Source organism: Salarias fasciatus, chromosome 18 (assembly GCF_902148845.1).
Source record: "Salarias fasciatus chromosome 18, fSalaFa1.1, whole genome shotgun sequence".
NCBI classification, from domain to species: Eukaryota; Metazoa; Chordata; class Actinopteri; order Blenniiformes; family Blenniidae; genus Salarias; species Salarias fasciatus.
The window spans coordinates 22,339,609-22,367,233 of NC_043762.1; the positions used below are offsets into that span (position 1 = coordinate 22,339,609).

The 27,625-nt window shown below is 47.2% G+C and overlaps 3 protein-coding genes and 2 pseudogenes across 3 annotated transcripts; 3 read left to right on the forward strand and 2 right to left on the reverse strand.

The window, feature by feature from the left end:
- The first annotated feature begins 3,558 nt into the window (after positions 1-3,558).
- tada1 (transcriptional adaptor 1) lies at positions 3,559-7,727 on the forward strand. The gene is given in 9 exon segments (XM_030114938.1): positions 3,559-3,658; positions 3,805-3,896; positions 3,967-4,032; positions 4,476-4,570; positions 4,735-4,947; positions 6,209-6,360; positions 6,543-6,699; positions 7,245-7,320; positions 7,323-7,727. Coding segments are annotated over 9 exon segments (999 nt in total). The 5' UTR covers positions 3,559-3,584; the 3' UTR covers positions 7,397-7,727.
- A 1,095-nt stretch (positions 7,728-8,822) lies between these two features.
- On the reverse strand, positions 8,823-10,169 carry LOC115405868 (transcription factor AP-1-like; annotated as a pseudogene).
- Positions 10,170-15,545: 5,376 nt separating this feature from the next.
- Positions 15,546-20,879, forward strand: fggy (FGGY carbohydrate kinase domain containing). The gene is given in 16 exon segments (XM_030115499.1): positions 15,546-15,697; positions 16,272-16,360; positions 16,602-16,717; positions 16,831-16,959; positions 17,598-17,701; positions 18,020-18,083; positions 18,086-18,135; positions 18,265-18,326; positions 18,578-18,609; positions 18,612-18,739; positions 18,905-18,983; positions 19,111-19,230; positions 19,354-19,403; positions 19,405-19,449; positions 20,267-20,328; positions 20,638-20,879. Coding segments are annotated over 16 exon segments (1,341 nt in total). The 5' UTR covers positions 15,546-15,568; the 3' UTR covers positions 20,720-20,879.
- A 617-nt stretch (positions 20,880-21,496) lies between these two features.
- LOC115405798 (peroxiredoxin-6-like) lies at positions 21,497-23,901 on the reverse strand. The gene is given in 5 exon segments (XM_030115500.1): positions 21,497-22,050; positions 22,136-22,282; positions 22,350-22,502; positions 23,202-23,358; positions 23,771-23,901. Coding segments are annotated over 5 exon segments (693 nt in total). The 5' UTR covers positions 23,863-23,901; the 3' UTR covers positions 21,497-21,906.
- A 354-nt stretch (positions 23,902-24,255) lies between these two features.
- Positions 24,256-27,236, forward strand: LOC115405796 (phospholipid phosphatase 6-like; annotated as a pseudogene).
- The last annotated feature ends 389 nt before the right edge of the window (positions 27,237-27,625 follow it).

A 27,625-nucleotide genomic window follows, 5' to 3' on the forward strand; every position in this document is an offset into this window, starting at 1 on the left:
ACTCTGTAGTTAATTTAACGGAATAATGACGTCTTCAAATACGTCTTCAGAGCCAGCAGACAGTCAGTTCACATTATAGTGACAGTGGAAGCAGGAAGGAGCAGTGAGGTCTGTACAAAGCTTTAGAACTTCACTTCAGCAGCAGCATCAGAATCATCACCAGGCTGTTCTTTATTAATTTTCCTTGGTGGCTAACCCTCCCCTCACAACAAGAACTTTCTGGTTACATGCTTGGAGCCTTTCGATGGAGCGGTTGCGTTTTCTTGATGTGTTTTTGGTTTTCAGGACTGCTGACGTCTCCAAATTAAACATTTCAAACTCTATACTGAAGACGTGATGGCAACTAACAGAGGGCTTCATTTTTTGAAATTTTGACAGTCAGGGTAGCTTTATCTACTTTCTCAGTCTCTGTGCAAACAAGCCCGAGGCTTCATATTCAGAGTTTCGATGTGAAAATGTAAGTACAGTATATGTATGTGTGTGAAGATCTTTCTTTCGGACTGTTCTTTCAGTGTATAGTGAAGTGAAGTGCATAAAAATGGATAATGTGATTCTGTAAACCTCCCTTCAGTTCACGGGCTGAGACACAGAAATGATTTATAATACAACTAGACGTTGGGCTAAGCTTTAAAGTCTGCGTTTCTCAGCACATGAGTGTTCTGTTAATAAGATGCACTGCTGGCTGAGACCAGGATTCTGTGCCAGCCTCACATAGATTAAAAAATGATGAGAGCTTTACTTTACTGAGAGGAAGCAGCAGGACGAGTCTTCCTCGAGCCACAAATCTGCTCCTAAACCCTCCAAACCTTCTTCTGATCACCCCACACCAACAGCGGTAACTGAAATCTTAGTTACTGCGCTCAGGAAGCACGGTGAAGCCTCACATTTGAGGCTTCCTCGTGGGAACAGCGAAATTCCAGCGGACGGACAGAAATCAGCCTCTGGACAGTCGGACGCTGACGCCCTCCTCGGCTCCAGTAGACGGACCACACTCACACTACCAGAAGTCCCCGGGCCTCTGGGATTTGCTGCGGGTTTCTGAGGTGAAAGTCTCAGCCGGCACCCGGACAAACTTCACTGTCTGAGAGTTTCACCGCTCGGCTTGAGAGACGTCTGGACATTTAGCCGGTGTTTGCTAAAAGAACATCTGGAGCGTGACTCATTTACCCCTAGATGGACGGAGAGGACGCCGGCCTTTGTTCTTTAAAATAATGACCCAAACACTTCTGCCCCAACTAGGGCAGAATAAATAAAAATCTCTGGCTGACTGTGTTCTTCGTGGCTCTGGTCGTGAAAAGCTTAACAGACACTTGTTTAAGATCTTTCAAAGGGTTCTGGGTAGACTCACTTTCCATGAGACAGATTTACAGTTTCCACTCCTCAAACTGATTTAAATACACAGCAGAGCGATATCTTAATCATCTTTAAGGACATGAGCAAAAAAAGAGCTTTATTTTCATTGAGCTTTATTTAACAGAAATATGTCAGTCAGAGAAGCAGCTCAGGCCAGAGATAATAAACAAAGGCGCTATTTCAGCCGAGAGAGGTGAAACTCTTTGAGTTTCGGTTGCGTCTTAGCAGACATTTAGTCTGTTAAATACATCTATTAGCGACCTGGCTTCCAGATGGGGTTCATTGTTGATGTGGTTGGCATGACGTTCTTGTAAAATCCTTCACCTGATCAAAACACAGCTCCATGAACTCAGAACATTGTGGTGTCAGCATTACTCACCTGACTGAGAGCCCAGGAGGCCACGGCGTGATTTCACTCTTTGTGTTCTGCTCATAAGCCTCCACTGATTGTGATGAATGGCGTGAGTCACGGAGGTCTGCTTCAGACTCCCTGACCGCCTGGGGAGACGGAGCCAGAGAGCGATCACCCGGACTTCTCCAATGTTTTTCCACCAAGGTTCAAACAGTGAAAAACAAAAAGGGCCCCCTGCTTAAACCTGTTGGAGAGAGGTATGAGCCTGAGAGCCACAAAGGACGACAGAGGGAACCACAGAAATACTGCACAGCCAGTCTGACACATGAGCGGGCTTCTACATTTAAGTATCAGCTCTATGGAGCTGACTATAATAAGTCAGAAGAAGTGTGTATGTGTCCGTGCAGAAGTAGCAGTTTATATTTTAACTGCTTTGTTCCACAGTATGAATTTCAACGGTGAAAATGAGACATTATACAAATACTTTACGGAGCAGGTTTATCCAATTTAAACAGCTCAGATTCTGAGTGATGGTTTCTCTTCGTGCTGGAAAGAAGTTATAGGAGAACATTAAAAGTCACAGCTTCTTGCGGAGTTTGGAAACCAAAAATATACCCCTCAGATTATCGAATGGTACATTGCTAGGGATCAAATGGCTATAAATGGAGCACGAAATAAATTTACTGTAACCTTGTTGCCAACATTTGCAACACTGCTCCTTTCCATTAAATGTAATAGCTTTATTATGGACTATTTAATGCACACCAGCCTAGGTTTCAGTGCTTTATTCACTGTGCTTTGGAGAAAAACGGAGCTGAATCCAGAAAAATAAATAAATGACCAAAACAGCTACACTTAAAAAAAAAAAGTTAGTACATGCTTTATTCATCGCAGATCCAAATGTGTCTTCTTATATGCTGTATGATCAGGACTTGTTATTCTTCAAAGGGCCAAGCTTATCTTTGTACTGTGTTGGGCTGAACCAAATAGTCGTGCTTCAAATAGGCTAATCTGTAGCGCCATCTGGTGGTTATGTCGTTTCGCTACAAAAGCATGAAATTTATAAAACCCTCATCATCCATCTTCTGTCTGAATAAAGTTTATTCTGCGGTGCTGTGTATCACAGTCCTGGTCCTGAGCATCTTCTGTCCTTCATTATTTAAATGTTTTTGTCCTGAGCATGTCTCATTATAAGTAGCATTTCTTTACTGGGTAGGGAGCTTTGACAAACTCTGGAATAATGATCGGATAGGCAATAATAAAGCATCATTGTCACAGCTTGACAGTGATCTTTTTTAAAGGTGCATAACATAAAATCTATTTAAAGATAGGAATATAGGTGTCAGCAGTGAGAGTGGAAAGTGTGCCTGAGGGCTGGATTGATAACAGACCTCAGCTCAGGGGGTCCTCAATTCTGCAGAAAATGGAAACAGCTAAAACTGAAATAAACAGAGAAAATCCACACTGACAATCAGAAAACATGCCATCCATCCGACTTGAAATGACAATCTTTAGACTTTTATGACATATTCAAGTATCTTCTGTGAACTACCCTGTAAATATTATAGGATTAAAAGCCAAATGAATAGTAATCATTATACGTAGTAAAACGTAAGATATCATATCAGAATATGACAAATAATTATTAGTAATAGCCCTATCAGTAATGATAATGAATTATTATTATTATTATTATTATTATTATTATTATTATCATCATTATTATTATTACTATTATTATTATTATTACATTCAGTGGTAATAGTAACAGTATTAGCAGCAGAAGCAGTATTATTATCAGTAGTATTGTTTTAAAACTTTTAGATAAAAATAAGCTTTGTCGCGGGATGATGACGCATTTATCGCGCCCCTGATTACCATGGCGGCCCATGCTAGCGAGCTGGAGATCGCAAAAAAGAATCTAACAGACGCAATCGGAGACAACGTCAAGCAGTAAGTGGACTCTGCGTTTGCGTGTTTGTGTTTCATCCTCCGTGTCGAGGCTGAATCTCTCGCTGCTCCTGAAATGAAGAATGATGCAGGTTGTTCCGTGATGCTGTGCCGGATTAGCATCGAGCTAGCATCTCCTGTCTCTGCAGCTACTGGGCCAACCTGAAGCTGTGGTTCAAGCAGAAGATCAGCAAGGAGGAGTTCGATGTGGAGGCGCGTCGTCTGCTGGCGCAGGAGAACGGTTCGCTTCTGAGACAAATCACTTTTTAATTCTCCGTGTGAAGAGTCTAACACGTCTCATTCCCCCTCAGTGCATGTCCACAATGATTTCCTCCTGGCCATCCTCACGCGGTGCCAGATCATCGTCTCCACGCCAGGTATGGATGCTGCACGCGCAGGACGTGTCTGTGAGCTGCATGTTGGCTTGAAATCGTGTTTTCTTCATCAACAGTTAGAAATCAGGGATGTTTGTTGTTGATGTTGTGAGCATCAGGTGTGGATTTATGGCTTAATAAATGTCACTTGACCTAAACTGCAAGCCTGCTATGAACAGGTGTTTATGGAAACCTACTGTTGAGACTTATTTGTAGTCATGTAGATCAAATCCAAGAGAATAACAGTGCATGCGGCGCTGACTTGACTGAATGTGGTATAATTTATGTGGCCTTGTGTGTAGTATGACTTACATGTGTGTTTTACTCGGGCATTGGTTCAAGGCAGCTCTGAAACTGATGTTCACACTGGGGATGTGTGCGCAGATGTGAAAAGTCTGTTAGTTTTTATCAAAACCTTTTCTGTTGTGTGTCTTTGCGGCCTGCAGAGGGCACAGGACCTTTACAGTGGCAGGGCAGCTGCTCTTCCAAGCCTGGCAAACCCAAAGTGAAGAAGAAATTCCCATCCAGACAAAAATTTGATGTAAGTTCTTTTCTTTTTTTTTTTTTAAGCTTCATTAGTAACCCTGGAAAAACATCAAATGTGCTAAACTCTCAACCCCCCAAATATCTTACTTACTTCAGAATCTTTGAACAGTAAGCTCAGTCTGCTGTTTCCATGCTTGAATATCTTATTTGCACTTCCAGCATCGGTTCCAGCCGCAGAACCCTCTGAGCGCCGCCCAGCCGTTCAGCCCCAGAGAGGCTGGCAGTGAGGAGGAGGAGCTGCGCCTCAGCGCTCACACCATGCTGCTGCCCACTCGAGGCCAGCTGGAGGCCCGCATGATGGTGACCGCGTTCGAGCTGGGTTTGGACAACGTCACAGACGACGCCATCAGCACCATGATCTACGCCGTGGAGGTGTGGCGGTACCTGTCCAGCAGACCCTTCAGCCACAGTTTTTGTTGTCTTAGTCAACTAATTTCATGAATTCTGCAGAGTTTTCGACTTTTGACAGTGTAACTTCTGTCAGACTTTTCTCAAATCTTCATCCTGAATATTTTGGTCATTAAGTTGGACGTTGCAACAAAATTACAGACAGTCAAAAGACTCGCGTAAAACAGTCATTCCCAAAGGTCTTTAACATTTTTCTTTTGTCATTATTTAATATCCATTTTCACTTCTTGCAGTGTATGGTCCATAGCACTGACTTCTGTCTCTGTTAGAATAAAATCGGTGAAATTCAGGCTGGTGGAGTTAATTTTAATTAATTAATGTAGGGCTGGCTGAAGATTAACTTTTTTAATCACAGAATTATGTTTAGCTGTTGGTTCAAAGAAATACCAGAGAAACTGTAGAACTCTGACCGTTCGGAATGTTATGTCTAGTGAGGGCAGGTTTCTTGTTTACTGTCACTGGGACTTAGTTTTTCCAGCTTTGTACAGTCCAGGTGAATTATGAGGATTAGATTCTTCATTTGAAGCTTGAAAATGTTGCAAACATCCTGCTGCGGCCGTCTGTGTGTTGGACGGTTCTGTTTGTCGTAAGTGAAGCACAAACGTCTCTCCAGGGCTGCAGATCACCTGCTGCTGTTGAGGTGAGGGTTCCAGGTAGTGTGGTTGTTTTGCTGATGGTGCTGTTATTTATTTCTGAAGCTGCATACGAGAGTCTCCTGATATATTGGATCTCTGTGTTACTTTATTCCTCTGAATGCTTGCAAGTAGTTTCTTCCCTCTAATGGCTTCATGGCCACGTTTTGTTTAAGCTGTAAGTTTGTATTTTTTATTTTAGACCAGAGGTTCTGCATGGCACTTTATTTGAAATCTGTATTTTTCTAAATTTATTTTCTGTTTCTTTGCATTAATTTGTTTCTGAATTGAGACACTGTGGTGAGAAATACTGTACATTATGGTCTTAAAACTGCCTTGAAATGCAATGAAACAGAGTTTGTTTTTTTAACATTGAAGTCATTGTAGAAGGTCAGAATTTAAAAAACAAAGTCTGAATGAGAGACTGTTTCTCTCAGGCTTCCTCAACGTTGCAGATTGTTTTTTTATTTATTTGTCTGATTAATTTATACATGAGACCAAGAAGGTCGGGCTGGAGGTCAGTGAGCCCTTCCTTCAGCCAGTGAGTGGATCTCGGTGTGACTGTGCTGATTCGGTTCTCTGATTTATCGCAGCACCACTTGAAGGATGTCCTGACCGCCGTGATCACCCGGAGGAAAGCGTACCGGTTGCGCGACGGCCGCTTCCCCTACGCGTTCGGCAGCGACGCCATGCCTCAGCCTTACCTGAAGAACAGCCTTGCTGCTTACCACAGTGTGACTGAATGGTGGGGACGGCTTGATGGCCTCGTAAACATTGAGCAAGTTTGATATTGTAGAAATCATTTCATTCAGATCGATTATTTGGTTGTTGCTGACATAAATATTCGTCCGGTCAGCTCTGTCCTCTGCTGTCAGCGAAGACAGAACGTAGCATATTTTAGATGAAATATTTCTTTTGTCCTTTCAGTCCGCCCTCCAGTGCGTCCCTCCCGGCCGGTCCTCCGCCTCAGGTGTCACCTGACGAGGCTGAGCAGCAGGCCGTTCACCTGTTGGCGTGTTCTGCAGACCGGCCTTCGGCTCCGCTCCCTCCCATCAACATGTTTGATCTGCTGGAAGCGCTGCAGGTAGAGTCTGGCTGCGGCGTCTGGAGTAGCGCTGCATTCTGGGTACTTTACGGAATTCATTTGATAAATAAATTAAGATTCCCCATCAGATCAAGTACATGTCAGAAGCTGTTCCTCGAATGGTTTCATTTTGCTCAGCACTCTGGTTCATCGTCCAGTCGGTCTTTATTTTGTACTTTAGAACCGTGTGTGTTTTTTCCCTTATCTGTCAGATATTATAAAAGCTGAATTTGAAGCTTGTGTGCCGGTGAAACCGATACCAGTCTGGTTATTCATTAAACAATATTTCAAGAAATGTTCCACAGCTCTTCTCGTCTGACGGTTCGGTGTGTTTTATGGTAGTTAAGTATTGATTGGACTAAATAGAGATGTTTGATCTCGCCTGGGGAGTCCTTACAGATTTCAACAGTAAAGCTTCACTTGTGTTTAGCGTTGTGTTTTAATGTTCGCTCTGCTGGTTATCAGTGGATTTGTTTCATCCTGGCGGCTGACCGTCTGCTCCGTCTCTACGGTGAGTGACCGCCTCTGACCCTTGTCTGGCGCAGGTCCACCACGCCGTGATGCCCTCCCACACCATGTACGCCCTGAACATGGAGCGCATCCTGGCCCGCCTGTGGCACCCAGCCACGAGGAGCTGGAGCAGGACCACGTGCACCGGCAGCGGCTCGCCGCTAAAGAGGGCATGCTGGTCAGCTGAGAGCGGAGCCGGACCCTGAGGACTGCGGGGAGCCTCCTGGAGCAGTGAAGCGTTAACACCTGTGTGGGTTTACAGCGGAGGGGTCAAGTCTGTAAACTCCACCAGGTGTCGGCCGCTCGTGAACATGCTGAATAGGCCTCATAATTATTCCTAAAATGTTTACTGGTTCCTGGTTTCAGCGCTGGTGGTCCTCGGTTTCTGTACAGATGAAGCTCGTTTTGTTTTTTTGTCCACAGGAGGCTGAATGTATATACTTTGTATTTTTTCTACACAGTGTTGATTATTTATATTGCAAACTGTAGCTCATAAAGAATTAAAAAGGTGTTTCGTACAGAATGAGTGTTCTTTATTTACTGCTGTAAACGGATCTCCGTGCTTCCCGGGATCAGCGGCTGGAGGACGGTGATTCAGAGCCCGGGATGCGCACACACCCGTCCCACTGCGCACTCGGGACCTCTTGCCTTATTTGGTCTCCCGCAGCTCACTTCCGATGCCTTCCCGTCCAATGAGCGTCCGTGTAGATTCGCGCACCATGACGAGCTCCTCGCACGACTCCGGTGACTCAATCTCCCGTCTGCCCCAGATCCTTCAACAACAACCCCCCCACCCCCCACCGACCCCCAGCGACGTCCGGAGAACCTGTCGACTCCTGGTTAATTCTTAATGACAGGGACAAAGGGGACACTCACACATCTGGCGTGTCCGTCGCTTTTTATTTCGACATATTTACAGTTAAGTGCTCAAAATACTGCGTACAAATATCATACAAAGTGTTATTTTCCAGGACTAACATTAGTTACAACTATATCACAAAGTTTTATGGACATAAATGTTAAGAAAGTAAGGCCGTTTTGTCAGCAAACGTTACACACACCTGGAAGTCCGAGAGCAAAGGTGTGGAAGTTGTTAGTGTTGTTCTGTACACGGTCCTGGTGCGCGGGGCTACTCAGTGCTGGACTCGACTCTAGATGCTCACAATGCTACTGGACAACGTGGGGAGTTTCACATGGTCTTTCGGGCTGTTTGCAGTTCCATCCCACACCCGGCCCGGGGGGGCTTTCAGTCCGGGCGCGAGACTCCAAAGAGTTAATGTTTGGACACGACATCCTGGTTTGACTGTAGAAAGGGGGAAAACAGTTTTGACCGGGGAATACATACAAAAATTGCAACAAAAAAAAAAGTGTATCAAGTCTGATCCGAGGCAGACTCGGAGCTTGTGTTCCCCCTGAACTGTCTGTGCAATTAGTTTGGTGGCGCGCGTGTCGCCAAACTGACCAATCACAATAACGTCGCCGGTGATCCTGTGTGTTCAGTCTGAGCGGGTTATTTGGTGGAAAATGCGCTGAGATGCAGGGACTTCCCTGAAAGCCTCGAGAGGCCACGATAAGCTGCATTTGGTCCCCAAGCCGTGTCCCCCGGTGCGCCCCCCCTGCGTCTAGTACGCCTGGAGCTGCTGCGTCAAGATGAGCTGACAGCCGCTGTTCACGTGGTCCATGACCTTCTGCTTGAGCAGGGCCAGCTCGTCCCGGAGGATGTTCGCGGAGGAAACCAACTCTGTGTTTTGGCTCTTCAGATTTTTGACCCTGTCCTCCAGCCGCGAGATCCTCTCCAGCTTCCTTTTCCGGCATTTGGACGCGGCGACTCTGTTCCTCATGCGCTTCCTCTCGGCTTTGATGCGCTCCTGGCTCTCCATGTCGATGGGCGACAGCGGGGGGGTCTCCCGGACATCTCGGGCACCGTCTGGGGCTCCTCCTTGAGCGCGTGCAGCGCGGGTGCTGCGCCGCGCCCAGCTGGGGGTCCATGTGGCTGTGGGGCGGCTGCGGCGCGGCGTGGTAGCCGGCAGGTGGGAGCCTCTCGCCGGCAGGTGCGGCCGCGGAGCTCCCCGCCCGGGGGAACGCGCTCAGGTTGGTGTACTCCGGCGGCTCCGGGCGCACCGTGCAGCTGTACGGGATCCCGCCGCTCTCGGGCGCAGCGGAGCCGCACGCGATGGTGACGGTGGCGCGGTCTGCGCGTCCGGGTGCGCGGCGGGGACCTGCTGCTGGTAGTGGAGCTCCGCGAGCGCCCGCACGAAGCCGTCGGCGAAGCCCTCCTGCTCGTCGGTGATGTTCTTGGGGCAGATGAACTGCGTCGGGGTGGGCGTCGTCAGCCCGGTGCAGGACTGGATGATCAGCCTCTCCAGCTCCGGAGAGGCCAGCTTCAGCAAACCCACGTCGGGGGACGTCAGGATGTCCAGGGCCTTGGCGCCAGCTGGGGCTTGAAGTTTTGGGGTCGTTGAGGTTCAGGGTCATGGTTTGTTTGAGGGTTTTGGGGTTGAACCCGTACACCGCCGCCCCGTCGCGCTGAGAGTTGGAGGCATTCACGGCTTCGTCGTAGAATGTCGCTTCCATTTTCCTGGACATAAAGTTTGGATCGCCCTGAGCGAGGGAGGTTTCTTCTGCGGGAGAGTAAAGTCCAGAATCCGCTGTTTACATGCGTCCCGGGACGATCCGTCCGCTGCGCCGCGGCCGAGGCCGTCTATTGTTGAAGTTCAACTCACTTGACAAGTTTGAGTCCGGAGAAAACTTTTGTTTCGTGGGCCGAGCGCTCATCGACAGCTAGAGCAGCGGCTTCCCGTGGCGGGCCGGCGGTGTTTACAGCCCGCGAGGCTTCTCCTCCACAGTTCCTGCTTCCCTAAACAACCGGAGACGGGCCCGAAAACCGAGAATACTTTCTATCACTTCCAGCGTGGAGACGAACTTTATCCACCTCTAAGCTGCTGCTCCACTGAAAATAACAATGATGTCATTTCTACGGCGCGCCATTGGCTGGGCATGGTTGGGTGGGCGTGGTTTGGGTAATGACATGCAAGTTGCTCTGACAACGAGCCATGTCTCCGCCCCCCCGCGGTGGTTTATGGGATTAGGTAATGCAGACAGTGGAGCAATGTACTCTGGGATTACGTAGTGTTTTTGAATATTTAGTTACCCGCTCAATTATTAGTTACCGTCCCGAAGAGCGAGTTTATCAGACAGTCACAACATATCGATCCCCGGTAAGATGTTTGTGACGGGGAGCGTTTTTCCAGCCGCCTGAGGAAGAGAACAATCCAGAGAATCACTTTATTGTCTGGAAACGTGAAGTCATCCGGGTCCGGAGAGCCTCGGCGAGAAGAAGAGAAACATTCAGAGAAAGAGAGAAAGAGAAAGAGTTCAGAGAGGAATAGACATCAGCCTCTCCGCCTCAAGAGAAGAACAACAAACACTACAGCCTCATGTCTTCAATGCAAACTGCAGTTATATAATAATAATAATAATAAAGTGCTGTACAAGAAAAATAATAAACCCTGTTCAAGTGTTAATACCAAACCAACAAAAATAAAATAGATTCAGGAGAACTACTGTCTTAAAGCAAGCAAAAAGGACAAATAATGTTTGAGAGCACTTCCTGAGTGAGCATAGAATTTTTCATCTTCAGAAAGTCTATTATAACAAATAGTTGTAATTACAAATAATTAAATACATACAACAGAGAGATGGAGAGAGAGCACGTAGTTGTAAAATCTCAACTAATAAGATTGACTTATTTGTACATTTGTTTAAACATCTCATTAGTTAAATGGCAAATGACACACCTCTGTATGTTCCTAATGTATTAGGAACATACAGAACAACAACTATTTCTGTAAACAATGCATAAATGTATGTCAAACTATATAAAAGTACACTTTGTAAAACTATAAACATTGTATTTATGCTTATGTTATGAAACATTTATTCAAATTTCTGATAAGTACACATTTTGCTAAAGGAAAATAAATGTAATTAAATTAAAATTATTGCGTTACAGTTCAAAGCCACACTGGACAACACGGAGCAGGGTAAAGAAATGGATTTTGTGTCAGTGCCGTGCATGTCCACCGCTGACATTGAGCAAAGTGACACCCCTGTTGTGCACAGACTTAATCTAGTGATGGATCTGGTCTTGTAGAATACTGTCTGCCTCAAGGGCTCGGCGAACCGTGGCCAGTCTGGCTTCGGTAGGTGACATGCATACAAATAACCCCTTCTAAAAATTCCATTTCAAGGATTCATTTTATTGTTCCCAACAAATGAATGTCAAAAGTAACAGTCACGAGCTGCCGTGTCTCCCCGATCTGAGAGCTGTAGTGATTTGAAAGGAATATAAAGATTTTTAAAGTCATATTTACACCACTTGACTTCCTGTACATAATTTAGAATAATACTTGAGTCTTCGTTCTTTCTTTTTTTTTTTAATTGAGCATTCTTTTATTTAAAACATGATGTTTGAACATTTATTTTTCCATATAAACCATTACTTTTGTGTCTGAATGTCATAAGGATGCAGGTTTAGCTTCACTGTATATTTTCACATTTTCTGAAATGTTTGATAAAATCTGTTCAACATTCCATGATAAAATCGGCCCATTTTTTTCTTGATTGCCATAAAGCGCAATACCCCACACTTTTATCCTTTTTTTTCCTGTGACAATTACAATACACACCTCATGTTATGCTTCATATTCTTTTGGTACATGGAGCTTTTTTTGTAAGCAAGTTGTAAATAAAGCTGCATTTAATGTAAGACATACAGCAGTAATGTTTGTGAATAAAATCCCAGTTAAAGCCTTTTGAGACAGATTCTCATCTACTGCTTTTGATAAGGTTCAGTTTGTCACATTTGAAGGTGACTTCTTGGTGTGATTAACTTGTGTGACAGCTTTACTGTGCTGGACGTATGGACGTGCGTCTCATGCTTCACACGGTTCACTAATGGAGGTATTTATGAAGCTGCAGTATTGATTGAAGCCTCTGCACAGCTGCAGTCTGTCTGGCCATCTCTCCATTGTATTATTCAGCGTGTTCTCCTCAAGCCAACTATAAATAAGTGAACAGCCCCAGAAAGCCTGGATAACCAGAGCTGCCTGAGGTCAACGCTGCTGAGATGACAAGTATTCACAGCGCGGCTGTCCAACACCTGGCTGCAGGATTTTACCCCTTGAAGTTAAATATTTTTGCTGGCTTACTTCAGAGATAGTTTTGTTATACCGCATTTGAGGCAATAATGGTTATTTCTTTCTTTCTTGCCTATATTATAAGAGCAGCTTTGGCGCTACAATCCTCTGTACACCTGTGTGGGAACCAACCAAGGGAGGGTTTTGTTCCTGTCAAAGTACCAATTTTCCCTGGCTGGGCTTCCTGTTTCCCTGCTTTCCCCTCGACCGGCCCAATCAGGTCACTTTTAGATAACAGCCTTTCCTTTTCCCTGCAAGGGCCAGCTGTTTCCACCCCCCGTGCACTTTTCTAATCAGGCGTCGGTCCTGCCCTGCTACCCAACAGGCCCTGCTGCTTTGTTGAGCGGAGGTGGGAAACACCCAAGGTCCACGGAGTCAACCATCCCTCCACCAAGAGAGAGAGAGACCCCGTCCCTCCACTAGGGAGAGAGAGAGAGAGAGAGGAGAGAGAGAGAGGAGAGAGAGAGAGAGAGAGAAACTGTATTTGCATGAGCTGAAGTATCAACAGAGAAAGTTTGGATTACCTTCATGAGCTTGGGGACACACACACACACACACACACACACACACACACACACAACACCACACACACACACACACAGTCTTGTATTTCTATCCTTGTGGGGACCGTCCATTGACTCCCATTCATGTCTAGCCCCTAACCCTGACCCTTACCCTAACCCTAACCCACACCACAACAAAGCCTACCCTAAAGAAATGTTTTTGCACTTTTACTTTTTTCAGTAACAACAACATGGTCAAGAAAACACTGTTTCTCCTACTTAGGACCGGAAAAAGGTCCCCACAAGGGCACGTCGTTTCACGTTTTGCTTCCTTGTGGGGACATTTGGCCCCAACAAGGATAGAAATACGAGAACACACACACACACACACACACACACACACACACACACACACACACACACACACACACAGGCAGAGCAGTGAGAGAGACAGATGAAATTTCAAACAGTGTCCATGCAGTGTTTGTTGAAGACCATCTGTTTCTTCCTGTCCCGCTGTTTTTTTTTTTTTTTTTTTAAATTCTCCTCTGTGCTCCATTCTGCTGATCACTCCCGGTCTAAACAAGCTGATCATAACCAGGACTACTTCCTCCAGGACAGCTGTTATGTTCTCTACAATGAGACAATGAGAATACTTAAAAAAAAAAAAGCTGGTTCACAGAAGGAACTGTCCTCTGAGTCTGAGGTCAAGTCGGTATGTCCTGCCTTTTCCAACCAAATAGGTCCACGACTATAAAATGCACTACAGGGTCAGTCTGACTGCTGATCTGACCTCAACTGTTCAGTTTGTAGACAGTATACAGTATTTAAACCTCCATCCACAATAGACCTAAATTAGTAATCATATCTGGTCAACTTTAGCCTATTTTAAAAGTACTATTACCAAATACTATTAATTATATTTTGTAAAATGTGCTTTTATTAAATATATCTATTTCATTTTTTTTTTTTATTATTAACTTTTGTCCATTAATCTTTAATTACAGCTTTGTCCAGTTCAGGATAGCAGGGGGTTGGAGCCAATCCCAAATCTGAGGAAACCTATACATGTGACTGATTTAACATTTATTACTCTCCTTGAAATCTGACTCATTCACCGGTTTGTTTGTGTCAAATACACACACAGGGAGAACATGCAAACTCCAGACATATTGCTTTGAGGAGAGAGTGCTAAGTAAAAATATATTTAACAGTTACTTACTTATTACACTACACACTTCTGATTGATAGATAGATAGATAGATAGATAGCTAGATAGATAGATAGATAGATAGATAGATAGATAGAAATCCCTCACAGCTAAAAAAAAAACGCGATTGTCACCCTTTTTGGCCGCGCTCGGCTCCCCGTCTCCTTCACCTCTCACACCAGACTCAAAGTACGCCGCTCTCAAACTTCAGGATAAACACACACGTGTCCCGCGACAACATAACCGTCTGTTTACCGGGTGAGCTCCGAGTCGATTCAGTGATCATGATCTGTTTCGCTCTCGTCTGCCACGCGCCTTTTTAAAACGTTATTCTGCGTAAATCTCGTGCGTCTCGCAGCTGCCGCTCCGCGTCTTTCCCCGGGGTCCTCGGGTCAGGTTTCCTCTCCTCGTTAAGGGCAGTGTGGACACTGACAGCGGGCCCGGTGAATCATCTGCTCGCGGGTCCTCGGTGTCCAGCCTCGTCCTCATGGCCGAGGTCTTCTACGTCGGGGTGGACGTGGGCACGGCCAGCGTGCGCGCGGCCCTGGTGACCAGAGGGGGCGCGCTGGAGGCCACCGCCCAGGAGCCCATCGGCATCTGGGAGCCGGAGGCTGAGCACTACGTCCAGTCCCTCCACCGACATCTGGGACAAATGCTGCGCAGTGGTGAAGGTGTGGAGGCCCCGACACACACACACACACACACCCCACACAACACACACACACACCACACACCACACACACACACCTGTCAGGCAAACATGAGAGAACCCTCTTCATGGAAGGAATGTCCTCTATAAGCATGCTGCAGCAGTGGACACACTCCTAATCTCGTACAGGGAGAACATGCAAACTTTGCAGAGCAAAGCAGCTGTGTAAGAACTCCTCCATGCTCTCCTGTGAGTATTTCATAGTAAGACGCAGTGCTGTTCTCTCTCCCAGGAGGTGACTCGGGGTGTGGACAGGAGCCGGGTTCGAGGCTCGGTTTCGATGCCACCTGCTCTCTTGTGGTTTTGGACCAGAGTTTTGAGCCGGTGCCAGTAACTCGGGAGGGTGAGTGGCTCCACAGCGTGTTCTGTCTCCTGCACTGTCAGTGTGATCCGTCCTCAGAGTGTCATGTCTCTGCATTATAATGAATGATAAGATTATAACTTGAAAAGCAAGCTGCTTTGGGTGTGATGCTGTTTGGTGAACTTTGCTTGGACAATTGTTTTTGTGATTACTTGGTTGATAGAGGAGGGCAATCATCCTTCCTTTGCAGTGAGGTCAAAGATCAGAATCGGTTACATTACTCGAGTAAGCTGGAAGATAAGAGTTATTCTTAGAGTTAAAGATCTCTCAGATAATATAATATCTTGGATGGTTTTTATACCTGCTTGCGGCTCTTGACCAGTCCGCCATGTTTCTTTACTCCCTGGGTTTCCAGGCGAGCCGCAGAGGAACGTGGTGATGTGGATGGACCACCGCGCCGCCGAGCAGGCGGCTCGCATAACCAAGACCCAGCACCGGGTCCTGAGCCGGGTGGGCGGGGTCATGTCACCGGAGATGCAGCCCCCTAAGCTCCTCTGGCTCAAAGAGGTGAGAGGTCAGAGGTCAGCCAGGTCAGTGCTCCACCGCGACCCCCGTGTGTTTGACTGTCACTTTTTGTACTGGCTGCTCAGAGTACCTGATGTTAGCGCATTCCTTCTCACTTTTCAGTTCAACTCAGTTTTATCTGTTTGCATAGCCGAGTTTTTAGACTTTGACGTGAAAAAGAAAAGGCGGAGAGTGGAAAAGAGTGAAACTCTGTCACTGCAGGAAGGTCCAGAGAGAGACGACCAAAGAGACAGACAAAGCAAGACAGAGACTCAGTACTACTGACATGGACTCTGTTTTCTTGTAAATATCTGGCCACTGAAAACAGAAATTGTGTGAGAGTATTCGGAGCGAGCCGTAACTGTAGAATGTATAGGAGCAAAGTTTTGAGCCCGGTCTAATAGTTCATTAACAGGAAGCAGGGAGGAAGAAAGAACTGCTTCTCTATAAACCTCCAATCAGCCAGTGCTCTGAAAATGAAAGTTTGTTCCTTTCAAGGAGGCAGAGAGTTCATCAGTCTGCTTCCACTGCTGATTAATCACAGGGTCGTTACTGCACATTCTCTGTATTTCCTCAGAATCTGAAGGAAAGGTGTTGGAGCAAAGCTGCTCACTTTTTTGATCTCCCAGACTTCCTCTCTTGGAAAGCAACGGGCTCCTTAACAAGGTGAGCTTCTATTATTTAAACCTTTGTATTTTTATTTCTGTACATCTGTAAAGAAAATGTTGCACATTTCTAAAAAAAAGAATTATTGGGCTGACAGCAGTAATGTCACTTACGTTGTAGATGTTAAAAAGAAAAAACTCTTTCACAGGGGGATCTTAGCTCATACAAATGTTAAATTAAAATGAAGATGTTTGTTTTGGCGAGACGTTTGCCTGCAGGTGCATGTTGTGTTGTTCTGCAGGTCTCTATGCACTCTGGTGTGTAAATGGACATACTGTCCTCCTGAAGGATGGGATCCCAGCTTCTGGACCGCCATCGGACTGGAGGACCTTCTGGAGAACAACTCTGCCAAGATAGGTCTGAAAACCCAAACCTTGATCACTCCAAGGAGTTTTCAACCCGGACGTTTTAAGGTTTTTTTTGGCAGTAACTCAATGTTTCTCTCCCTGATGAAATCTGCTGCCGTGCAGGGAGTGAGACGTGCGCTCCAGGAAGTCCGCTGGGACGAGGCCTGAGCCCCCAGGCAGCTGCCGACCTGGGTTTGGACCCGGGAACCGCAGTCGGCGCTTCCCTCATCGACGCCCATGCTGGAGGTCTAGGTGTGTCAGCGGACACAACCAGGATGAGCTGGAATCGATGGCTTCAGAGGTCTGGGATCAGACACGGGTTCCTGAGGCGGAGTAGCTGAGGGTCTGTGTGGAGCGGTGGGGGACGACCTTCTGAAAATCTACAAGCTAAAGTAAACGAGCGTTTTATCTGGACGTAGACGGTGGTTCTGCTCGGCAGAGCCTCTGAGATTCAGGGTGGAATTTCGGTGTCGTGGCGCCCGGCGCAGAACGCTCGCTGTTGGAATCGGGGGCAACAGGAATCCAGCCATCTGGTTTAGTTCTGGACGGTAAACTGCTGATGAACTCTGCCCTGTGACCTCTGCCAGTCAGGCGGTGGGAGGTCGATGTGCCGGTGTGTGTGTGTGGTCACGGTGATAAACGCGCCCGGCTCAGCACGCCGACTCAAACTCAAACCATCTTGACAAACATTATTCCAGCAGTTAGTGTCGCTTCTGAATGTCAGGCGGAGTCGCAGCAGCGCTTCAGAAGGAGTTAATGTTCCTGCAGAGAGTTCAGTTTTCCTGATGGGGATTCAGAAGCAGTGTGGATTCTCTCCAAGTAACAGAACAAAATACGTTTTTTTTTAACTCGGCAGAGCAGACACGATGAAAGCCCTTCCCTCTCCTCAGGTGTGATCGGAGCCGATGTGAGAGGTTTTCACCTGCCCTGTGAGGACCGGCCAATCAGCTCGCGCATGGCGATGATCTGTGGGACGTCGTCTTGTCACATGGCGGTCAGTGAGCTCCGCCGTGCAGCTTCCTGTTGAATCAAACACTCTGTCTGTGATGCTCTCTGGGATAATCAGACTAATGCAGGACTGTGATTAATCCGCTCTGACAGCCTTTGTGTCTTCAGTGGAACTTAATCAGACCACAGTGTTAACCTGCAGGTATGCAGTCTATTAAAAGCTCTGATAAATCATCTTTCAAACCGCTCTGCATTTCATTTCTACATCTTTCATATCTTCAGACTGAACCTATCACATTTCCATTAGCGACACTTCTCCAGGTTCTGGTCTCTGTAACGCGTCTCGCCGTCCCTGTCCGTCCAGATCAGCGAGCGGCCCCTGTTTGTGCCGGGGGTGTGGGGTCCCTGCCTGTCTGCCATGGTGCCCGGCCGTGGCTGAACGAGGGGGGGCAGAGCGCCACGCCACGGGACGGCTGGTCAGTGCCGACTGCAGATAGACGCTCCCAGCAGGTTCCTCTGTAGAAACCCAGGAACAGCTGATTGAATCCGTTCAGTGTCGTCCGCTTGCAGCGGCCCTCACGCCCTGAACTCTCGTGTCTCTGGCCTCAGATCGACCACGTGGTGAGGGGTCACGCCGCCTACTCTCAGCTCCAGCAGCAGGTGCAGCAGAGGTCAGAGGACGCTTTCAGCATCGCGCTTCCAAAACTAATTTTCCAGCTGTCATTCCCATCAGCCAGCAGTACTGCTCAGTGAGCTCCAGCGAGATTAAAACCCTCGTTAATGTTGATCCTCTTCGTTTCCCCTGTTGACTGTGAGCAGAATGTGTCTGTAAAGTCTTTATTTAACCTACTGACAAACCGTCATCACAGTTTTTAATCACGTCTGTGCTTTCTGTTTACATTTGGTGGTCTGGCCCCTCCAGATGCCCCTTCTCTGGCGAGAACATCTCCAGCTACTGAACAACCACCTGAGCTCCATGCGCCGCCTCCCGCTCCGCCGTCGACCTGCTGGATCGGCCGTTCACGTCTGGCCAGACTTCCACGGCAACAGGTCGCCGCTGGCCGACCCCACCCTGAAGGGCATGGTGAGGGCTTCGCCACGATCAGAATATTCTTTTTTCTTCCGCTGATGGCTCCAGTCGGACCAGGAGACGAGGGGAATGTGATCCACCTTAACTTCAACTTCAACAGACTCCCGGTTGTTCCTCTCTGACACATTTCCCTTTAACGGAGTCCCTGCTGCTCTGCAGGTGGTGGGACTGTCTCTGTCTCAGACGCTGGACGACCTGGCCCGGCTCTATCTGGCCACTGTTCAAGCCCTCGCCGTGAGTCAGGCTGTGTTTATGTTTCAAATTACTTCCTCTGCTCTTAAACCGATATCCTGTAAGTACAGAGCCAGGCAGGGTTTGATTTTCGTGTAAGCCGACGCTCGCCGCGCCGTGCGCTCTGGTTTCAGCTCGGGACGCTCACATCCTGGACGCCATGAGGGAGGCTGGACATGACCTTCAGGCGCTCTTCCTGTGTGGAGGACTGAGCAAAAACGCTCTGTTTGTGCAGGTTCACGCCAACGCCACAGGTAGCGGAGCCACTCCATCCATCATCCATCCATCATCCATCCATCATCCATCCAAACCGATGAATCGATGGCAGAACCGTCACGTTAAAGCATGAACTCTTTGTGTTCTGATCGGACCGTCAGGGCTGCCCGTGGTGCTGCCGGACCAGATGGAGGCTGTGCTGGTGGGGGCCCGCGGTCCTGGGCGCCTGTGCCTCACAGGACTACGCCAACATACAGGTAGAGCGGCACTCTCACATGAACTCTGACCTTACTGACGTCATCTAGAACCGTGGCAGACAGGGTGGAGCCCGGAGAGCCGTCCTCACCTTCTGAGACACAAAACAAGGAATGAAACTGAACTTGAAGCAGCCGTCGGCGGGAAGCAGATTGATGGTGCTGGCTCTAGCTAGACAGCATCACACTGGAATGTTTGTTTGCTGCTTTATGCAGGTAAAAGATGTTCTATTCCCCCCGCGCTGCATGAGGAAAGGCTCTTTCTGTAGGTTCAGTGTCTCTGACAGCCCTGTGATTTGTGCACGTTGTGTCTGACGGCTTTCCTCCCAGAAGCATCAAATGTCTCCGTTCCGATGAAAAGAAGCAGAATAACTGTCCATGTTGTCACAGAAAAAGAAAAACCTCTGTGTTTATGCTGCATATGTATCCAGAAAGAACTGGAAACGGTCCTGCTGCATGCTGTGAGCACCAAGTGTGTTAGATTATTATCAGACATTATCAGATGAAACAAATCTTTTTACTTGGAAACGAGACACTTTGTAGGTCAGATAATAGAATGTTGTGCTGTGGACGGTTTCTCCACCTGTTGGAAGCCACATCGAGCCGGCGGTGCGGCAGCAGCAGTTGTTGTGTCTGATCCTCCGAGCTGCTCGCGGTCGCTGCCTGGATTTAGTGGGTTTAGACGATGGAGAGGGGGCCCCCTCCCCGCGTCGCTGCATTTGGCCCGGACCGTACGAGAACTGGGTCAAGGCTGGTCTGAAACCGAATCTGCACTTTATGATTATTAAGTAACCTTGAATGTTTTTTTTTTTTTTTCCAGGAGGCAATGGAGAAAATGGCTAAAGTGGGAAAAGTAGTTCAGCCCGACCGTGAACTCCAGAGGTGAGAATGAGCTCTTTAAGGATCCATGACGCTGATAAAATAAAAACTGCTGTTAAATAAACGCTGTCATGACAGGTTCATCATTCGTTTCCTGTATTAGATGCCTTTTCAATGTTTTCTGACTGTGAAAAGTGAAAAAGAGACAAAGGTTAAAGGCAAATTAAAGTGTTTTTGTGAATTTTTTCTGTTACTCAGACCAAGATGTTCAATATTAAGCTCATATCTTTTAAATCGGAACCAGATTTTGACAGATTGATGCCTTCAGGAATATTATTGTAGTTTCATTTCATTCTCCTTTTTTTTTCCCAGCTTCTATGAGAAAAAGTACAAGGTGTTCCTGCGACTGTTCTCCCACCAGAGGGAGTACCGGGACCTGATGGAGCAGAGCTGACAGGGCTGCTGGGAGGAGGCGGAGCTGGAAATGACTCTTTCTGTAACCTGATGACAAATCCAGACACTGGACCACAAAAAAAAAACAAAGATATTAACCTTGCTGCTGTCCATGATGTGGCGAATTTTTTAAAAAAAAAAAGGGACTCGAGCCTCTGAGGCGAGACCCACTCAGGTGGAATCTGGAGCAGCAGCAGTTATTTCACCTCTGAAATCAATCACCATCAGGAACGCCGTCCTTTTCAAAGCATCCTAATACATTTTTAAACAGATGAAACTCGTGCTCGTGTCTGTCGCTCCTAATGTGTCACGATTCATAATTCACTGCTCCTCACCTCCACATACAGTGAAATGCATTTTTAATCCTGCTCCTCTTTCGTCCTCCCCTCACTGTATTTCCTCTCCTCTTCCTGCTGGCATCGCCTCTGCGCCGTCCTCAAACCCTCCGGTCTGCCGCTCGCTCCGGGAACCTGCTGCCGGATCAGAGCTGATAAGCTCCTCGCTGCGAGGGGAAGGAGGACGACCAGAATCCCAAACAGCTGACTTCACCCTGCAGACCAGCAGGGAGGGAGGCTGCTGCCGGCTCACAGACCCTGATCCTGGTTCCAGAAGCTTCTCTGTTTAGGTTTTACTTAAACTTGTCTAACATCACCCAAAGAGAGAATGTCTTTATCAGTGACTCGGAGTAAAAGTACAACGAATGCTTTAGACTTTTAGAGAAACTGAAATCAATTTGTGGAGCAAAGGTTTGCTGGGAAGAAGCGACTGGACGACTGAGGCCAGGAACAAACAGCTTCTTTACTCGCACCGTTGGTTCGGAGAACACAGTAAACAAAGCACCACTGCCAAAAGAAGAAAAGAGGAAGACCGATAACCGACTATGAGAGTGTGCAAAGCACCCCATCTGACCAACATTTAAATAATTCTTAATATTAAGTAAAATTGGGTATTTCCACAGTTTTGGAGAAGAAGGGTGGATGATCTGGAAACTTTTGGTACAGTTAGCGACTGGGGTTCTTAAACCGCAAGTCCTGACCTGAGATCAGCTGCACTGAAGGGCAGCCTGTGAGACAGAGCGGGTGTAGAAGACAGAGGGTCATGAAGACAGGGTGTGGAGACAGGTCATGGAGACAGGGGTGTGGGACAGGTCATGGAGACGGGGGTGTGGAGACAGGTCATGGAGACGGGTCATGGAGACGGGGGGTGTGGATGAGGTGTGTAGCGCAGGTACTTCTTCCCGGACGGCAGGTCTTTGGTGAAGATGCCGGCGGGGAACGCAGCAGCGGCGTCCTCCTCAGACATGCTGGGAGGGACCATGACACACTGTCCAGGCTGCAGGGAGACGGACACAGGGACAGGGTGTCAGGCGGTTTGTCGGCGGCTGTCGGTTCCAGGCGGGGTCTGGTTTGGCGGGTACCTTCCAGTCGGCGGGCGTGGTCACGCGCTTCGCCGCCGTCAGCTGCAGCGAGTCCACCACTCGCAGGATCTCGGTGAAACTGCGCCCCGTGGTGGCCGGGTAAAGCAGCGACAGCTTCAGCCGCTTGTCAGGACCGATGATGAAGACCTGAGGAAAGCAGGACGGTTGACGGGTGAAGTCCTACAACCTGGGCGAGGCAGATTTAATGTCTAACTCACGCAGGGGCGCTGAGCGGCACGCCGGCTTCGTCCTTCTCGTCTGGGTCCAGCATGCCCAGCGCCACTGCCAGCTCCCGTTTACTGTCCGCGATGATGGGGAAGGGCAGCGAACGGCAGCCGGCCTCCTCGCCGTTGTATGCCAGGATATCCTGCTCAGATAAACAGTTATTATCAAACCGAAAACAACCAAATCACATCAATGCAAAGATGGGGCTGTGATACACGGCTGACTCGGCTGTACTGTGAAATATCCCAGAAACATTTATTTATTCGTGAAAAGGTTTGTTCAGCGGTTTCTGTCGAAAAGGATCAAACTTGCAGAGTATCAGAACGTTCAGCCGCTGTTGGTTGTGTATTTGGAAGCTCTGGGGCTTTCTGGGCTAAGTTTGCATGTTCTCCCTGAGTCTCTGTTTTGGTCTTAAAAAAACATGCATCTCAGACCAAACGGTGATTTGAAAATACCCGTAGGTGTGAGTACACGCCTCTGTTTTTGTCCTGTAATGGACTGGTGACCCTTGACCCTGAGTTAGATCGAGCATTACAGACGTTGGATGGATCTTAAAACTCAAAGTAGAACTTTGTCTTCACTTTGTTTGACTATTGTTACAGCATTAATAAGAATCTCTATGTTTAAAGATCCTGAACGTTGAACTTGTCTTGTATGAAAAAGCACCAATCAGGAATGTTGAGATATTTGCAGGATCTAAGACTTAATAGTCAGAAATGAATGCTTTCAGATTGCTTAAAGGTTTTTTAAAAACATGAGATTTCCTTATCTGTAACCCAATCTTATACAGTAACTCTTGGAACTTCTCTTGGATTGCAGGAAAACAGTGAGCAGGTGAGACCTCGGTCCAGCCGAGGTGGTCGTCCAGGCAGTCGATGGACAGACCGATGATCTTCACGTTGCGTTTGGTGAACTCTGCGCTCAGCCGGGCCGCCTGGCCCAGCTCTGTGGTGCAGACCGGAGTGTAGTCTGAAGGATGGGAGAAGAGGATTCCCCATCTGGAACGAAGAGTTGAAGTCATGATATGTCAAAACTTAGCTTCTGTAAGAATACAGGTTTTTTTTTTTTTTTTTAAAGCTTTGTTCGATTTTGTGTACTGCTGCTTGTAAATCAAAAGTGCAACCTTTCATTTTTAAAAATCACAACAGGCAGAGCTTTTAATTTCCTGAGTTCCTGTGTGAAACAGCTCAGTGGTTTTTAAGGTCTGACCTGTTTCATTCAGCAGACATGTTTCCTTCATTGTCTCCACTCAGCAGATACGTGACAAACTGACTGATGCTCTAAAGGCAGATTTCACCAGAGACAACAGGAACTGAGCGCAGGGTTCCTGTCCGCGGTCTGTCTCCCGCTTAACTAAATAACTTAACTGAATAACTTTAAAGAATACAATGAACTTTCAAGTTAACTTACGAATCGCCGAAAAATTCATGGAGTTTAATGGTCCCAGCAGTGGTTTCTGCCTCGAAGTCAGGGAATAACTGTCCGAGCAGGAGCCCCGGCATGATGTGGCGGCTGGAGGTGTGGGTGAAGAGCGGCCGGAAGCTTCCTCTGAGAGGTACGAACTACAGAAGCATCAGTGTGAAGAGCTCAGGGCAACACAAGTGTTCGAAACCACACCTCACCTTTGACGCAGGCTGCGGCTCCTCAGTTTGCACTTTACGCACAGATTCCCCTCTTTGCTCTATGTTGTACTGTCATCAAAATATCTGTGATAAATTATATGAACATAGTCCAAGACAGTGACTCGTTCAAAGATTTTTTTTTCTCAATGAATTAAAATTTTCAAACTATCAAACTTTCTGAAGAATAATTTAGCGGGTATTTTGGTCACATGACGGCAGTAAACTGGAAGCGCATCTGCTGGGTCTGAGCGCAGGGGGCTTTCGGGGGCCGATGAGGGAGGAGGGCGGATAAATAACTGGGGACACTGTGTCACATGAAAATGTCCTCCGCGACATCCAGACGGAATAGTTGCCGCGGAGTTGCGTGTGGAAACCGGGCATCTTCTGAGTGCCATGTCCGCCGCCGGGGCTCCAGCTGTTCCTACTTTTCCCCCGGAGTGCAGACCGAAGACTTCACGGTCAGCCTGAGCCAGCCCATATTCACCGTCACGCTGCGTTTTCTGCTGGCTATCGACCTGTGGCTGTCCAAGCGACTCGGGGTGTGCGCCTGTGAGGAGTCTCCGTGGGGCAGCATACGGCCCCTGGTGCGCCTGGTGGAGTTCTCCGGACACGCCGCTCCGTGGCTCATCGGCACCGTGTACACCCTGCTGCGGGGAGAGAGCGCGGCGGAGCAGGAGACCATGCTCAACCTGGCCCTCGGTGAGTTTACGCCCCATTTGTATTAGCGGGCATGTGGAGGACGTTCTCTCATTTCAACAAAAACGAAAATCTACATTACACCCCACGTTGTCATATTATTTAACTTACACAAATAATTCCATCCTGTGCTTTTATCAAAGTTGTTAAAACAACCGCATTTCTTTCAGTGTGATGCTGTCATATTTGCTGTTTTTGGATCTTCATATCCACCGCTCAATCAGCAGCAGCAGCTGCCGCTGCAGCGTAATTACGCACATTTGTGCCAATTCAATTAAACTTTTGGCAGCGCCGTGAGTCTGTTGCGCTCTCGAAAAACTGAGACTACATCTACTGACGATACCGAATCGGTCCACCGAGCAGGTCAAAGTCGTGTTTGACTCTTCCAAATGTGAGATAAAACGCAAAGCCTGCTGGATGTTTGTGCGCCCCCGTGACCCAGAACCGGGAGCATGGCAGCAATGGAAAGTTTTCTGTTTTGAGCTGATGATGCACGTGACATAGTTGACGATTTATTTGCACGTGTAGATTCTGTTGGTTGACTAGCAGCTTTCCGGGTAGCGGTATGCTGATATTCTGCATTGTCCTGGGAGAAATGCCGGGGCTATTCCGGGCCTGTAATGGCCTATAGATGACACTCTGTTTTGGAAATACTATAGATAGTAAACCGCTGCTTATTGTTGTAGACAAATTAGAAACTAATGAGGTCAAGGGTGTCGGTAAATGTCATTCTATAAGAGACCGAGGCCAGGCGCTGTGCAGCCTCCCCTTCTGTTTATTTTTCTTCCCTAATTGTCTTGGTGTGGCATCCAGAGTTCAGCCAGATGGATTTTAACACGTGATGTTGAATATCTCTATATGAGGAAGACGCCAGAGCCTTTGCATCAAGCAATAGGTGCCAAAGTTGACTAAGCAATGGAAACAAAATAAACACATAAAACACTTGCTTTATGAGCCCAGCCAGTGACACAGTTGTTTAAAATATAATGTACTCATCTCGATAAATGAGGTAACTGAATATCAGAAACTGAGAAACAAAGCTCTCCTCTGCAGCTGCATGTTGTTGGAAAGAGAGCAGTCTAATATGATCATTTGCATGAAACCACACTCAGCCTGCCCTACTTCCTGGGTCCTCATGGCCTCAGCCAGACCTCTGCAAAGCGACTGATCTGATCTGAGATGCTCAGAACTCTGAGAGCTGAACCTGGTCCACAAGATGGTTCCCTGTCCTGTCATTCTATTTGAAGGGATGGAGGCCAGTTTGTATTCATTGTTCTCTTTTTCCTCCAGGATTTTCCCCCCAGTGAATCAGGATTATTAGCCGATGTGACGGAGAATAGATGTATATTATCTAACCTGCTGTCCCAGATGAGACGGTGGTTCTGCTAATGGTTCTGTGAATCCAGATCCTAGATAGACTTTCACAAATGCAGCTTTCTACAAGAACCTTTAGATCACAGAATGTTGAAAGAAAACAGATAAATGTTTGTTTCATAGTGACTCAGTTGAAAACGTGAGCTCTGACACCACAGTGGGATGAACCCAGTTTGATTCTGGGAGAAGATCTTTCTTTATGGAGTTTGCATGTTCTCTCAGTCCTTCACTTGCTTGGTGCCTCAGCGTCCTTCTTCAGTCCAAAGACGTACTTATTGGACTGATTGGAGATTCTGAGACTTGCATTTATTTGAGCTGATTGTGCACTGATTAGAATAACAGAATACAGATCATACAGTCATGCTAAAAGTGAAGTTATTTAAATATAAAAATAGTCATATTGTGGATTTTTCTGCATAAGCAAATTTTGTGTTTCAACAATAGTGATCAATGATGTGTGAATGTCCTTTTACAGAAACCTAGAGAAAAGTTTCCCACTGAACTTTTTTCAGCTCTAAATGGTAACGTATGCTTGATTTTGGCTGCTGCACTATATTTCTAGACTTTTGAAGTTAGCTGAGATACACTGCAGACCCTGCATCTAGAAACTTGTTTTATTACGGATTTTAATTGATGTTAGAATCTTTCTGTGTTTCAAATGTGATAAAATGAGCTACAGGCCGAAAAACAAGCAAGGCCATCAAGCATTTGAGCTGCTTTTTGAGCATGAAATGAAAATGATCATCGTTTTCGTCTCCCTCCAGCCCTGCTGCTGGACCTGCTGCTGGTCAGGATCGTGAAGACCATGGTCAGACGCCGCAGGCCCGCACAGAACCGCTCTGACATCCTCTCCGCCTTCTTCGTGGAGCGCTACTCCTTCCCCTCCGGCCACGCCTCCAGGCGGCCATGTGTGCGCGGTTCTTCCTGGCCCGGCTGGTGGACACGGACTCCATGAGGGTCCTGGTGGTGGGCTGGGCCGCCATGGTGAGCCTGTCCAGGCTGCTGCTTGCCAGACACTACGTGGCGGACGTGGGCTTCGGGCTGGTGATGGGCTACTGCCAGTACGGCCTGGTGGAGAGGCTGTGGCTGACCGGGGACTGCCTGCAGGACCCCTGCTGGGGCGGCTGAGGGACAGCCTCAGCAGCGCCTGCTGCAGACTGTGGATGCTGGATTGGAAGCTTTAGGCCAGGAGGTGTGTCACTGAGGAAACGCCTGCTGCTATGAAATCATTTGTATTGAATCAAAAACAACTTAATTTTTTTGTTTGTAACAGTTTAAAGGATGTTTGTTTCCTTATTATTTTTAAAGAGTGAAGTAAAACACTGAAAGTGTTCTCTTTGTTGCATGTCTTTGTGGTAATTTAAAAATGTTTTTATGATGCATGAAGTTAATCTCACAATGATGGAAGGAAATCTGATTTTTTTCTAGAATAAAAAAAAAAGTATTGACAGATTATTTTTCCTCTACTGAAACATTGACTGGGTTTTTTGGCTGAGTGTGACCGCTCTGATAAGCCTCCTGTATCTAAATTAGACTGTAGGAAAAGACTTCCATCCGGTTTCTCCTGCACTTT